The sequence below is a fragment of the Chionomys nivalis genome, chromosome X (assembly GCF_950005125.1).
Source record: "Chionomys nivalis chromosome X, mChiNiv1.1, whole genome shotgun sequence".
NCBI classification, from domain to species: Eukaryota; Metazoa; Chordata; class Mammalia; order Rodentia; family Cricetidae; genus Chionomys; species Chionomys nivalis.
Window position 1 is genome coordinate 20990756 of NC_080112.1, and position 13678 is coordinate 21004433.

The 13678-nt window shown below is 38.4% G+C and overlaps 1 protein-coding gene across 3 annotated transcripts in view; it reads right to left on the bottom strand.

Annotated features, from left to right (window-relative positions):
- Wnk3 (WNK lysine deficient protein kinase 3) overlaps positions 1-13678 on the bottom strand; it is a 135030-nt gene that overhangs the window by 10750 nt on the left and 110602 nt on the right. For all 3 annotated transcript variants that reach the window (XM_057760117.1, XM_057760116.1, XM_057760115.1), the window contains one exon: positions 8932-9143. In XM_057760117.1, the coding sequence (XP_057616100.1) occupies positions 8932-9143 (212 nt within the window). The remainder of the gene's footprint in view (positions 1-8931; positions 9144-13678) is intronic.

Sequence of the window (13678 nt, forward strand, 5' to 3'; positions counted from 1 at the left end):
AACAAACAAATATATGGCAAGAAGACAACGAAATAGAATCAAAATGCTGAAAAACTATCAAGCAAGAAGACCATACTTTCAAAAAGAAAGGGGATCCACTCAGATAACACTATACTGCAAATTAATGAAGGAGATTGTCTATTTTTCATAATGGCAGACAATATGCTATACATGTAGGTAGAGATGATTTAGAGGAATGAATACCAGTTTCCTGAAAGTGAATTTTAACCTATGAAGAAAAAGGAAGAGTGTCTTATAAGAAGTGTGGATATGGGGCTGGAGAGAAGGCTCAGCAGTTAAGAGCACTGCCTACTTTTCCAAAGGTTCTGTGTTCAATTCCCAGCAACCATGTGGTGGCTCACAACCATCTGTAATGGTGCCTTCTTCTAGCCTGAAGGCATGCATGCAGGCAGAACACTGTATACTTAATAAATAAATAAATCTTTTTTTTAAGTATGCGTATGTAGTAGAGTTAAAGATGATCAAACTGTATGACATTTTTGGAGGACCAACTAAATCAGTTTTAAGATTTCAAAGGGTTATAAAGTTGGTTCCATGAATGAAATAAAAAATGAATAAAAAAGTAAATGTTATTAAGTTCTAAAGACAAAACTACTAAATCTCTGTTTTTACTTTACCCTTTCTTATTTCAGAAACCTAATGCTATAATTGAGGGAAAACTGAAGTAAACCCTTTAGTATATTTGGTATTAGTTGAACTTAGAAGTATTTTTAAAGGAGACAGTTGACCAAATATTACTAATTTCTCTACAGATAATACCTTAGATATATGGATTACACAGATTAATAGCTGCCTAACTTCCTTTTTAGGGACATGAAGCCCACTTTTGTTGAAAGGACTAGCTTTACCCTTGGGTCTGCAAAGTTCAATAATATTCATATTTTGTTATTGTTTTTAGTGAGCAAACTATGAATTCATTTCATATTACCCAAACAATACTTAATAAAAAAATTGGACAAACTGTGATAGCATAAATAACTGTTCAGTTATTATACAATACTGACTTTTCTCTGTTTCATATGTTCTCATGTGGAAAAATGATTCCACACTGAAAAGGACATTTGCATTCTGAGAAAAATAAAACAATCAACATTGAGAAGCATTCATTTTTTTTTTTTATTTTGGTTTTTCGAGACAGGGTTTCTCTGTGGTTTTGGAGCCTGTCCTGGAACTAGCTCTTGTAGACCAGGCTGGTCTCAAACTCACAGAGATCCGCCTGCCTCTGCCTCCCGAGTGCTGGGATTAAAGGTGTGTGCCACCACCGCCCGGTAAGCATTCATATTTTTATCTGTCATCTTTTTACCTTAGCCTTTGGGTTAGATTTCTGTTACTTCTTTAAGGAGTGCCTGTGCCAGACTGGTAGCACAAGGTTGATTTGCCTTAAAAAAAAAACACACACAAAAAAAACCCCAACAGCTCCCCTGCCCTTTCAAGGTTGAAGACACTAAGGTAAGAGTAACTAAGAATTTCAAAGACAAAAAGTTCTTCTGAACTGGACCTTGTGGTTATCCATAACAGCCACTAAATGTTTCACTTTCCATTCCAAAACAATGGAGAAGAGCTTTGAAATCTTTAGCTATCAATCTATTCCTATCACACCTCCCCTTTCCCTCCTGCTTAAGGATAAAAGGAACTTAAAACTTACAGGGAGTTAAGATGAATTTCCTGTCAGGCACTGGTGACTAAGTAATTTTTCTTTCCTCAGTAACTTGTCCTCTACTCATTGTGCCCCTTTCAAGTGGTGAGTAAATGTACTTGAGTTCATTAATGATGTGTGGAATCAAAAACAAAACTTTTGTTGTGCAAAGGCATTAAAGATGGGAACATGGCTAATTTGTGGAAACACTAAAAAAGACATATTTTCAGTGCTCATTTTGATGTCTAGTTATTTTTCAAGGTATATTTTTATTATTTTAAATTATGTGTACGTGTGTGTCTGTATGAGTGCAGGTGCCTGAGGAGTTGGAGTTACACCTAACATGGGCGCTGGCAACAGAACGTGGGTCCTTGTAAGAGCAGAAAGTTCCCTTGACTGCTGAGCCATTTCTCTAGCCACTGATAACTAGTTATTCTTGCTGACTGAATACCCTATAATTTAAATTTCCATTTAACCAACCATTTATAGAGTAAGATCTTTCTTGAATATAAGATTTTTTTTTTTTGGTATTTTTTTTTTTACTTATTTATTTTTATTCTTTTTTAATTAAAATTTCCACCTGCTCCCCATTTCCCATTTCCCTCCCCTCCTCCCAAATATTGCCCTCCCCCCACTTCCCTCCCCCTATCCCCACTCCTCTTCTCCTCCCCCCACTCCATTCCCCCTCCCTCTCTATACTGAAGAGCAGTCCAAATTCCCTGCCCTGCGGGAAGACCAAGGTCCTTCTATCTACGTCCAGAAAGGTGAGCGTCCAAACAGGCTAAGCTCCCACAAAGCCAGTTCATGTATTAGGATCGAAACCTAGTGCCATTGTCCTTGGCTTCTCATCAGTCTTCATTGACCGCCATGCTCAGAGAGTCCGGAATCAACCCATGCTTATTCAGTCCCAGACCAGCTGGCCTTGGTGGGCTCCCAATAAATCAGTTCCACTACTCACTCATAATCGGTTTCTAGCCATAAAATAAAAGACATTAAGCATATAATGTGTGATCCTATAGAAGCTAAATAAGAAAGTGAACCCAAAGAAAATCATATAGTCATCCGCATGGAGAGGGGGAAGTAGACAAGATTCCAGGGCAAAAACTGGGAACTTGCGGGTGAGGTGGCATGGGGCAAAGGGGAAATGGGATGAGAAATATGAGAAGGGGAGGATGGGAGGAGCTCGGAGGATTGGGATGGTTGGGATATAGGAAGGATGGATACGGGAGCAGCGAAGTATATATCCTATCTAAGGGAGCCATCTTAGGGTTGGCAAGAGACTTGACTCTTGAGGGGTTCGCAGGTGTCCAGGAATATGTCCCCAGCTGGTACCTTGGGCAACTAAGGAGAGGGAACCTGAAATGACCCTATCCTATACTGATGAATATCTTGCATATCACCTTAGAACCTTCATCTGGCGATGGATCGAGGTAGAGACAGAGTCTCAATTTGGAGCAACGGTCTGAGCTCTTAAGGTCCAAATGAGGAGCAGAAGGAGGGAGAACATGAGCAAAAAATCAGGACCACGAGGGATGCACCCACCCACTGTGACAGTGGAACTGATTTATTGGGAGCCCACCAAGGCCAGCTGGTCTGGGACTGAATAAGATTTTTTAATTTAAAATTTCAAAAGACTTTACAAATATCTCACATTTATGTCTATTTGTTTTGTGACTCAGCAAGATTAATGGAGAATATTTGTGTGAACAGAGGTTTAGAGCAATCTCTTGGAACCTGGTAGTACACAACTAAAGGTTGGTGAGTCACCCTCTCTTAGAAATGACATCAATAGATAGTTCGGAGGTAAAGGATAGGGCCCTGTGAGGACCTCTTCCTTGACTGATTGTTGATAGGGCTGGTCTTGGATGGTCCCAATGAAAGTAACTACACTTTCATGAGCTAACGATTACAGTGGCTGTAGAAAGTCTAGGAAATAGTGTTTTATAGCCCTTTACCCTACCCTTTGTCTCTTTTTCCAGCCCCTCTTCTGTAACATTCCCTGAGCCACAGAGTGGGTGGTATAAGTGTACATCATGATTTTGATTTCTGTTCTTATAAAGAATGAAATCTATTGTTTTAGATTATTTCCCAAAGTCCTTGAAACTTTGAGTCCAGATGATAGGAAATCATTTACAAAAAAAATGATTTTTTCATTTTATATTTTGAGGATCCTTACATCATAATATTATTCATTAATTCATTAATAGACACTTATAGGATAAAATATTTTATGTCAATTTCATGCGTTTTAAAATCAACTTCATAGCAGAAAAGGATTTATCTATTTTTATAATGGATGAACTTTAAATAGCTAATTAATTTAGAATTCTGGTTATAATTGTTTTCTATCTGTTATAAACAATTAAGGGCATTTAATTCTGGGCCAAAAGACAAACTATAAAGAGTTACAGCTGTTTCTAGAAGCTGGAGGCTGTCAAAGCAGTGATACACATAAATTAGAAATCTAAAATATTTCCTTTTGATTGCCCAAGCAAAACATGAACATGTTTTTTATGTTATGTTTTGAGGCAAAGAGAAAATCAACTATAAGTTGAATTTTAATTGGTCCTTTTAATAGTCTTTGAATCCAAAGCATTTTTCTATAACCTGCGTTGTAAAACAAATCCTATAAATTGAAACTATGGAAAAAAATCTTAGAAAAAAGTCTTAAATGAATTGCTAACATAGTTGCCTTGTAAAAATTAATAGATGAAGTCCTTTATAATGAAAAAAGTTAGCAATGCAGTAAAAGTATATGTGAAGAAACAAAAAACTGCATTAGTAAATATAATATTCTGTATAAGTGTACTTTGTGCTTATATCTAATTCCCTCATCTGATTGCAAAGATGACTACAAAAAGCAATAATTACACAAATTTGTTGATTTGCTTATCATATGTAAAAATGTAATGTGTAAAAAGAAAGGAAGGCACATACACAGAAGAAAATATATATACCACTGAAATTAAGATAGTGTTATTCTTGAACTAAGAAGCTAATTGCAATCCCCATGGCCACTACAGGAAAATAACTAAAAACATATAATAAAGGATTTAAACATTATAAAAAATATCTATTTAGGGTTTGGAAACATGGCTCATCGTTTACTGCACAATCATGAAGACTGGAGTTCATAACCCAGCACCCAAGTCAACAAGTAAGTCATCCATCCAAACACCTGTGATTCTAGATGTTAGGGAGGCTTGTTAACTTCCAGCCTACCTAAGGCTTAGGGAGGGACTGTACCTCAAAGGAGTAAGGCACACGCACACCCCCTCAAATCAATCTTTTAAGAATGCAAGTTTAGGCGCTGGAGAGATGGCTCAGCAGTTAAGAGCACTGGCTGCTCTTCCAGAGGTCCTGAGTTCAACGCCCAGAAACCACGTGGTGACTCACCACCACCTGATGAGATCTGGCGCCCTCTTCTGGCCTGTAGGCATGCATGCTGACAGAACACTATACATAATAAATACATAAATTAAAAAAAAAGAAACATCACATACACACACAAAAAAGAATGCAAGTTTAACACAAAGGCAAGCAGGAATCAAAGAAGAACAAAAAGGTCATTAGATATGAAAAACAAATAGCAAAATAAAAAGTAGAAATGATTCTTAGTTTATAACTAAATTATATTGGAATGGTTTAAATAACCCCTTTATAAAAGACAAAGGCTGACAGAGTAGATAAAAAACATGATCTAAAAACACTATCCTGAGTGAGGTAAGCCAGACCCAAAAAGAGGAACAAGGGATGTACTCACTCATATTTGGTTTCTAGCCATATATAAAGGACATTGAGCATATAATTCGTGATCCTAGAGAAGCTCAATAAGGTGAACCCAAAGAAAAACATATAGGCATCCTCCTGAATATTAACCTTCATCAGGCGATGAAAGGAGACAGAGACAGAGACCCACATTGGAGCACCGGACTGAAATCTCAAGGTCCAAATCAGGAGCAGAAGGAGAGAGAGCACGAGCAAGAAACTCAGGACCATGAGGGGTGCACCCACATACTGAGACAATGGGGATGTTCTATCGGGATCTCACCAAGGCCAGCTGGCCTGGGTCTGAAAAAGCATGGGATAAAAACGGACTCACTGAACATAGCGGACAATGAGGGCTGCTGAGAACTCAAGAACAATGGCAATGGGTTTTTGATCCTACTGCACCTACTGGCTTTGAGGGAGCCTAGGCAGTTTGGATGCTCACCTTACTAGACCTGGAAGGAGGTGGGAGGTCCTTGGACTTCCCACAGGGCAGGGAACCGGGATTGCTCTTTGGGCTGACAAGGGAGGGGGACTTGATCAGGGGAGGGGGAGGGAAATGGGAGGCGGTGGCGGGGAGGATGCAGAAATCTTTAATAAATAAATTAATTAATTAATAAAAAAACATGATCTAACTGTATAGATGTCCATAATAAATATTGTTCAGATTAAAAGTATAAAAGGGCAGGGAAGATGGCTCAGTGGGTGAAGGCAATTGCTGCCAAACCTGACAACTTGATTTCCAGAGCCATCTCCCATAACTTGTCTTGACATCCAGATGCAAGCTGTGGCACATACTCAGGCATACACAAGCACATATATAGAGACACACGAAAAATAAAATTTTTAAAAAATACATTAAAAGAATGAAGTGGTGCAACATGTAAGTAGTAAACTAAAGAAAGCTGATTGCCTATATTCATATCAGAAATATATACTAATATCAACAAGCACATGCAGCAGAGTTCCAAAATAGATGACACACAGTTTATAGAATTGAAGCCAGGCAGTGGTGGCACACCTTTAATCCCAGCATTCAGGAGGCAGAGGCAGGAAGGACTCTCTGAGTTCAAGGCCAGTCTGGTCTACAGAGCAAGTTCAAGGAGTTCCAGGATAGCCAGGGCTACACAGAGAAACCCTGTATCAAACAAATGAACAAACAAAAAAAAATGAAAAGTTTAACAACAGGTAGAAACTACTAAAATTCACTTTATATAATTGAAATAATAAGCAAAATTCAAATAAAGGTCATGTTTGGGCACAGGAAAAAAACATTTGGATAAACTAGGGGTTAAGCTTACTGATTAACCCCTCGAGTGTGCAAGTCCTGTGGTTCAATCTTCAGCATGACACAGAATAAGAAAAAGAATATCATAGAGTGCCTCTCCTATAGTCCTAGCAACTTCAGAGGCCGAGGTAGAGGGATAATTTGAGCCCTGACAAGGCTGGGAATTATAGAAAGAATTCATCTCTAAACAAATGAACAAAACAAGTGTGTAAACAAGCACAGCATTTCGGAACAAAATGAAGTCTAACTATAAATGCCATAACATCAGACTAAAGGTTATGACTTTCGATACTGAATCTCCAAAGTTGTTTTCAATCCTAATCTACCCTTCAATTCTATTTTTATCAGGCTCATCCTATAGCTCAATGTAGGGTGGCCTCAAATTCAAGCAACTTCCTGCTTCAATCTCCCTGTGCTAGGGCTATAGGTATATACTACCATACATGACTAGTTTTCCATCATTTCATTTTTCTTTACACCTGGATAAAATTCCACTGAATGGTGTTCCATATTTTCTTTATCCATTTATCTGTTGATGGACATCTAGGCTAGTTCTACTTCTTCGTTATTCTGAATAGTATACAATAAAAATAGAAGCACAAGTTATGTGGTATGTTGACCTTCATTATGTATCTGGAACCAAAGAAGTCCAACCTGAGGAGTAATTTCTTTGTTAAATAGATATAGACTAGTTTCCCAAAGTTAAAGAAATAACATTTTAGGGGCTGGAGAGATAGCCTCACAATTGAGAACACTTGTTGATCTTTTGGAAGACCTGAGCTTGCTTCCTAGCACCCATATGATGGTTCACAATTATCCTTAGCTCCAGTTTCAGAAGATTTGGCATTGTCTTCTGACCTCCATGGGTACCAGGCACATAGTGTGGTACATATACATATATGCAGGCAAACATTCATATACATAAAATATAAATAAATAAATCTTTAAAAAAGAAATGGATTTTTGGGGGCCTGGAGAGATGGCTCAGCAGTTAGGAGTACTGGCTACTCTACCAGAGGACTCTGGTTCAACTCCTGGCACCCACATGGCAGCTCACAACTGTCTTTAACTCCAGTTCCGGGGATTCTGACATCCTCACACAGACATACATGTATGCAAATACCGATGCATAAAAATAAATTTAAAAAAAAAGAAATGGATTTTTCTAATATTTTTAATAATAATATATAAAGGTTCTGGAGAGATTGTTTAGTGGTTGAGAGTGCTTGATGATGTTACAGAAGACCAGAGTTCAGTTCCCAGCACCCATGTCAGGTGCCTCACAACTGCCTGTAACTCTAACTCCAGGAGATCCAATGCTCTTTTATGGCCTACACACGCTCACTCGGGCTCTCTCTCGCTCGCTCTCTCTCTGTCTGTGTCTTTAAAAATATATAAAGACCTCTTGCTTCAGATCAACATGGAAGTATTTCAAAGTTTACCTGCACGATCAACTCTCAATATAAGAAGAGCATTTCTAACTAACTGGAGCACTTTGGAAACTATTTAGGGTAGATAATGAAGTTCCACCTGTTTGTTATCCAAATATAAACATAAACTCAGTTATTCTCCAAATTCCATCAATTATACTAATTATTTCACTAAAGAATGTTTAGTACAAAAAACATAGGAATATTTTAGATCAATGTGTACAATATTAAATTATTTCAGCCTAATAAAAAGCAACTTGTACTATCACTGTTTTTCTTTTTCTTTCTTTTTTTTTTTTTTTTGGTTTTTCGAGACAGGGTTTCTCTGTGGTTTTGGAGCCTGTCCTGGAACTAGCTCTTGTAGACCAGGCTGGTCTCGAACTCACAGAGATCCGCCTGCCTCTGCCTCCCAAGTGCTGGGATTAATTTTGCTGTTCAGATTTTATTTTTCTTATTTATTTATTTATTTATTTATTTATTTATTTATTTATTTTATTAAAGATTTCTGCCTCCTCCCCGCCACCACCTCCCATTTCCCTCCTCCTCCCCAAGATTTTATTTTTCTTGAGCCAGGTTCTTTTGTTCACACCAGACAAGATTTGAAGTCATCATCATCTTGCCGCAGTTTCCTTGAGTACTTCAACTACAGGCATGCTACATTATGTCGAGTCTGATTAGTTTTTAAAAACAATTATGCTTTTAAAAAAACCCCCCAAAAACCCCAATTATGCTTATGATTGGTTTATCTTTTACAACAACTAAAATGATTATGTTTATGATTGGTTTACCTTTTACAACAATGACATTGTCTGAATGTGTCAAAGATTGAGGGCGGCTTCGGAGTTTACTTTTGAAAGATCTTGGCCGACGTGGTGAAGCAGGTGATGAAGGAATCTCTGAAGATTGCACTTTGCTATCTTTAGTTGCTCGAAGGCGTTGATAGAGCTCCTGCAGCTCTTTATTCTGCTGTGTTTGGAGATTGACCACCTCCTGAATGTGTCTGAATAAAAATTATGTAGAAAATATTTGAATAATTTTGGTGCCATAAAAACAAACTCAGGAACTTTGTAATGGTATAAATAAAACTTAACAAAGCATTAATATTGAAAAATGATGGAATGCAGAGTATTCTTTGGTTTTTTTTTAGACAGGGTTTCTCTGTATATCTCTGGCTGTCCTAGACTCACTCTATAGACCAGGTTGGCCTTGAACTCACAAAGATCCACTTGCCTCTGCCTCCTAAATCCTGGGATTAAAGGCATGCACCACCTCTGGCATCCCCCAGCTCAATTTTTTTTTTTGATACAAGACATCACTATGTAATATTGGCTAGTTTGGAATTCAACACATTAGCCTCTACCTCCCAGGAGCTGGGATTACAGGCATGAGCAACCAAGCCTGACATCAAATACAATCTTAGCAATTATCTGTAAGCTTCAAGAACACAGACCTTTTGCTTTGTGGTGGTGGTGCACACCTCTAATCCCAGCACTTGGGAGGCAGAGGCAAGTGGATCTCTGGGAGTTTGAAAATAGTCTGGTCTACAGAGCGAATTCCAGGACAGCTAGGGCTGCTACACAGAGACACCCTGACTCAAAAAACAAACAAACAAATACAGACCTTTTAATTGTATTCCACAGAAATCTCTCTGTGTGTAAAAAGATAAGCATCATTTATATAATTAAACATGGAGAACACTGAAATACTTCTCAAGAAAGGATCAAATAAACGTGGATACACTCATACATTGGAACTGCATGCAGTGATATTTTTAAAGGTAGATTTACACAGATATGAACATTTATAGACAACTTCTTAAAGTAAAAAAAATTATAGACTAGCATGATTGTTTTTTTACTTTATTTTTATAAAGGACAGAAAAAGAACCAGCAAGATATATCCCAAACAGTTCACAGTGAGTACCTCTGAGAAGTGAGGCACGGCATGAGAAGTACAAGGGGTCTTTTGGTTTGCTTTCTCATTACGTTATTTGAACATTATCCTATGTATCACTTCCTTTGAGACAGGTTCTCACTATGTAACCTTGTTGGCCTGGAATTCACTATATAGACCAGACTGACCTTGAACACAAAGAGAATTGCCTTCTGCTTTCTGAGTACCGGGATTACAAGTGTGTGTCACCAGGACTGGCCTTTTATTTTTAAAATTTAACTTTTAAGATACAAACCCCCACATCTATAGATTATTCAAACTAATTTGGGCAAAATAATCTCAGCTTACTCTTATTGGTCTATAGTATCTACCAACTGTCGGGTAAAATACTCTGAACAATCCATAACAAAAGAACACTAATGGGCTGGGGATGTAATCCAGGGGTAGTGAGACAGAAGAGGAAAATGGGTACTCATTCCCTTAGCCACTGGGCAGGCTTTTAAACTCTATTAAAATCTGTTAAAGTAGCTACTATTAGTGTTACTGATAAATTAACATTCCTATTCTAAGCATTCCTTTTGATGTTCATTTTCCTATTAAAAAAATCCCAGTTATTAGGCGACTATGCAATTTGACTCCCTAACTAGTAGCTTTTGGACTCTTCCTTGCTGCCCTGGTTGCTTTGAGTACAAAGACTGTCAGCCAACTGGACAATTCTTATGCTAACACCAGCAGTTTTGAACATCCCACAGATGCCTTGAGAAAACTACACAATGAACTCAGCTGATTGTTTTAGTTCCTAGGGGTTCAGCCTTAACTAGGACTGTTCCAGCATGTACTCAACATTTTGCTACCAAAAGCCTTGCAAAACTCTAGAAAACTCTGCAAACATTTTCATCCTCTCCTGCAAGGCCAGAGGCAGATGAAACTTTTGGTGGCCTACCAGAGAGACTACTGTGGCTGTGGCTAAAGGGATAGTGCTGTGAAAGACACACTGTGGTTGGTCCAAACACTCCTGCGGCTTTATAAGCAGGTCTTCTGCTGACTTTTCTGGTGTAACATTAGGCCCAATACAAAGCTGCTTCTCCTGGGTGGTCCTGCCTACTTTCAGTAGTGTAGGCAGGGCTGGTAAACACAAAGAAAACAGCAGAGACAACAGAGGCAATGAGAGTTGAACAGTCTGCAGGCCTAAACTATGAAAGTGGCAAGGCAGCTGTCTACTTGACAGCTGAAAAAGAGAGAATTTGGTTGTCAGCAGGCTGAGCTTCAAAATAAGCAAGGTTCAGCTGCTTCACTGTTGAAGAAGAGGTAGCTCAATAGTTTGAGAGAGGGGCCAGGCAGGAACTAAAGGGATAGTGGAAGTTGAAAGGAAAGAGAGTTGTGGGTGAAAAAAGGATTGAAGGCAATAAAAACCCAGAGAAAAGTAACTGCTGGTCCTGGTCATTGGAAGAATTCCAGACAGCTGTCAAACTTAAGCATGGAGGGTCTCAGACTGGCCATTGCCAGGGCCCGAGGAATCCTGATACCTAGGGCTGCCTATCCACTGTAATGCCAGCTGCTGTAAGGACTACGAATCCCAACTTCCTGGCCTTGTGTAAGAACTCTAGCACTTTCAGAGCTGAGTGTCTTGCTACTAGGTCTGCACCAGAGCTGTCAATGGCATGGAACTGGCTATGTAGAACAGGCTAGTCTCAACTTAAAGAGATCCACCTGCCTCTGCACCCCAAGTGCTGGGATTAAAGCATGCAATACCACACCTGGTCCTATTTGGGGCTGATTTTTTTAAAAAAAGATTTTGTTTTAATTTATGTGTATGTTTGTATGAGTATATGGCACAAAAATGTGGGTCATCAGAACTCCTAGAGTCACCTGAAGAACAGGAAGTACTCTTTTTTTTTTTTGAGACAGGGTTTCTCTGTGGTTTTTTGGAGCCTGTCCTGGAACTAGCTCTTGTAGACCAGGCTGGTCTCGAACTCACAGAGATCCGCCTGCCCCTGCCTCCTGAGTGCTGGGATTAAAGGCGTGCGCTACCACAGCCCGGCTCAGGAAGTACTCTTAACTACCGAGTCATCTCTCAAATCCCAGAATAAAAAGACCCTTTTTGAGAATCTATATTTCATAACCAAAATTAAGTACTCATAACCAACATAGGCAGCTATAAAAGCCAACAGTTTTTTCAAAATGATTTAAAAGATTTATTAAATTCTTATAACCAGAAGGCTGAGGCAGTTGAGAGTTTGCAAATTTGAGGCCAGCCTGAGCTAAATGGCAAGACCATATTTTAAACAATAACAACATTCCATAAAACATAAATAGAATACTAACATCACAAATATTAAGCACTTTAAAAATAAGTATTGTACTATAAAATATCTGTTACATAAACTACACAGTACTGAATATATAGAAAAAATGAAATATATGCAATGTAATATCAAACATTTATACATGTGTATTTTAGTTAACTTTTAATCTTTTGCTATAGGCCGGGCAGTGGTGGCACACGCCTTTAATCCCAGCACTCAGGAGGCAGAGGCAGGCAGATCTCTGTGAGTTCGAAGCCAGCCTGGTCTACAAGAGCTAGTTCCAGGACAGGTTCCAAAGCTAGAGAAACCCTGTTTTGAAAAACAAAACAAAACAATCTTTTGCTATAAGAATTATTATTATGTATATAGGTGTATGATATATGTTTGTGGTGGCCAGAAGAAAATTTTCAGCAGTTGGGTCTCTTCTCCCACTGTGGATTCTGTGGTTTAAACTCTGCCTGCCAGGCTTGCATGGCACTTTTCAAAGTAGACCATAAATTTTGTAGAGGTGGTATTTTTTTTGTTGGTGGTAGTAATTTTGTCATTGTTATGATGGCACATGCCTGTAATTCCAGCCCTTGGGAGGTTCAGGCAACAGGGTCAGGAGTTCAAGACCTTAAACTTAGCAAGTTTAAGATTAGGCTGGTATATGAAACCAAATACCAAACAAAACAACATTAAAAAAAACACTCTACATGATAAAACATATTGCTATAATATCATTAGTAAAACTTTATGACCTCATTCACTAAATAATAAGCTTGATCTTAGAAGGATCTTGTATTTTCCTAAAATGAACTATTCTCTTTGACTATATAAATTAGCTATCTACTAATAAAAGGAAGAATAGTCGTATATTCGTATTCCAAGAGTACTAAAGAACAAGGATTGAAAAAAGTATGTATTCATCTTGGCATGTGCCTGTAATACCAGCATGAAGAACGCAGAAGCAGGGGGATTACCACAAGTTTGTGGTCAAAATGGATTAGCTCCATAGTATATTACAGGCCAGGAAGGCAGAACTGCATAGCGAAACCCTGTCTCAAAAAGCTGGAGCGATAGCTTGCAGTTAAGAGTTCTGGATACTCTTCCAGAGGACCTGAATTCAATTCCCAGCAACCACATAGCAACTGCTTATTAACTCCAGTTCTAGTGGGATATCCAATAACTTCTTCTGGCTTCCATGGACACGGCACACAAAGGCCGCACAAATGAACATGCAGGGAAAACATCCAAACACATAAAACAATTTTAAAACTAAGATAAAATTATTTTATATGCAATAACTTTAGCATTCCACAAACATTTTATGGATAATTATGTACATAAATAAATT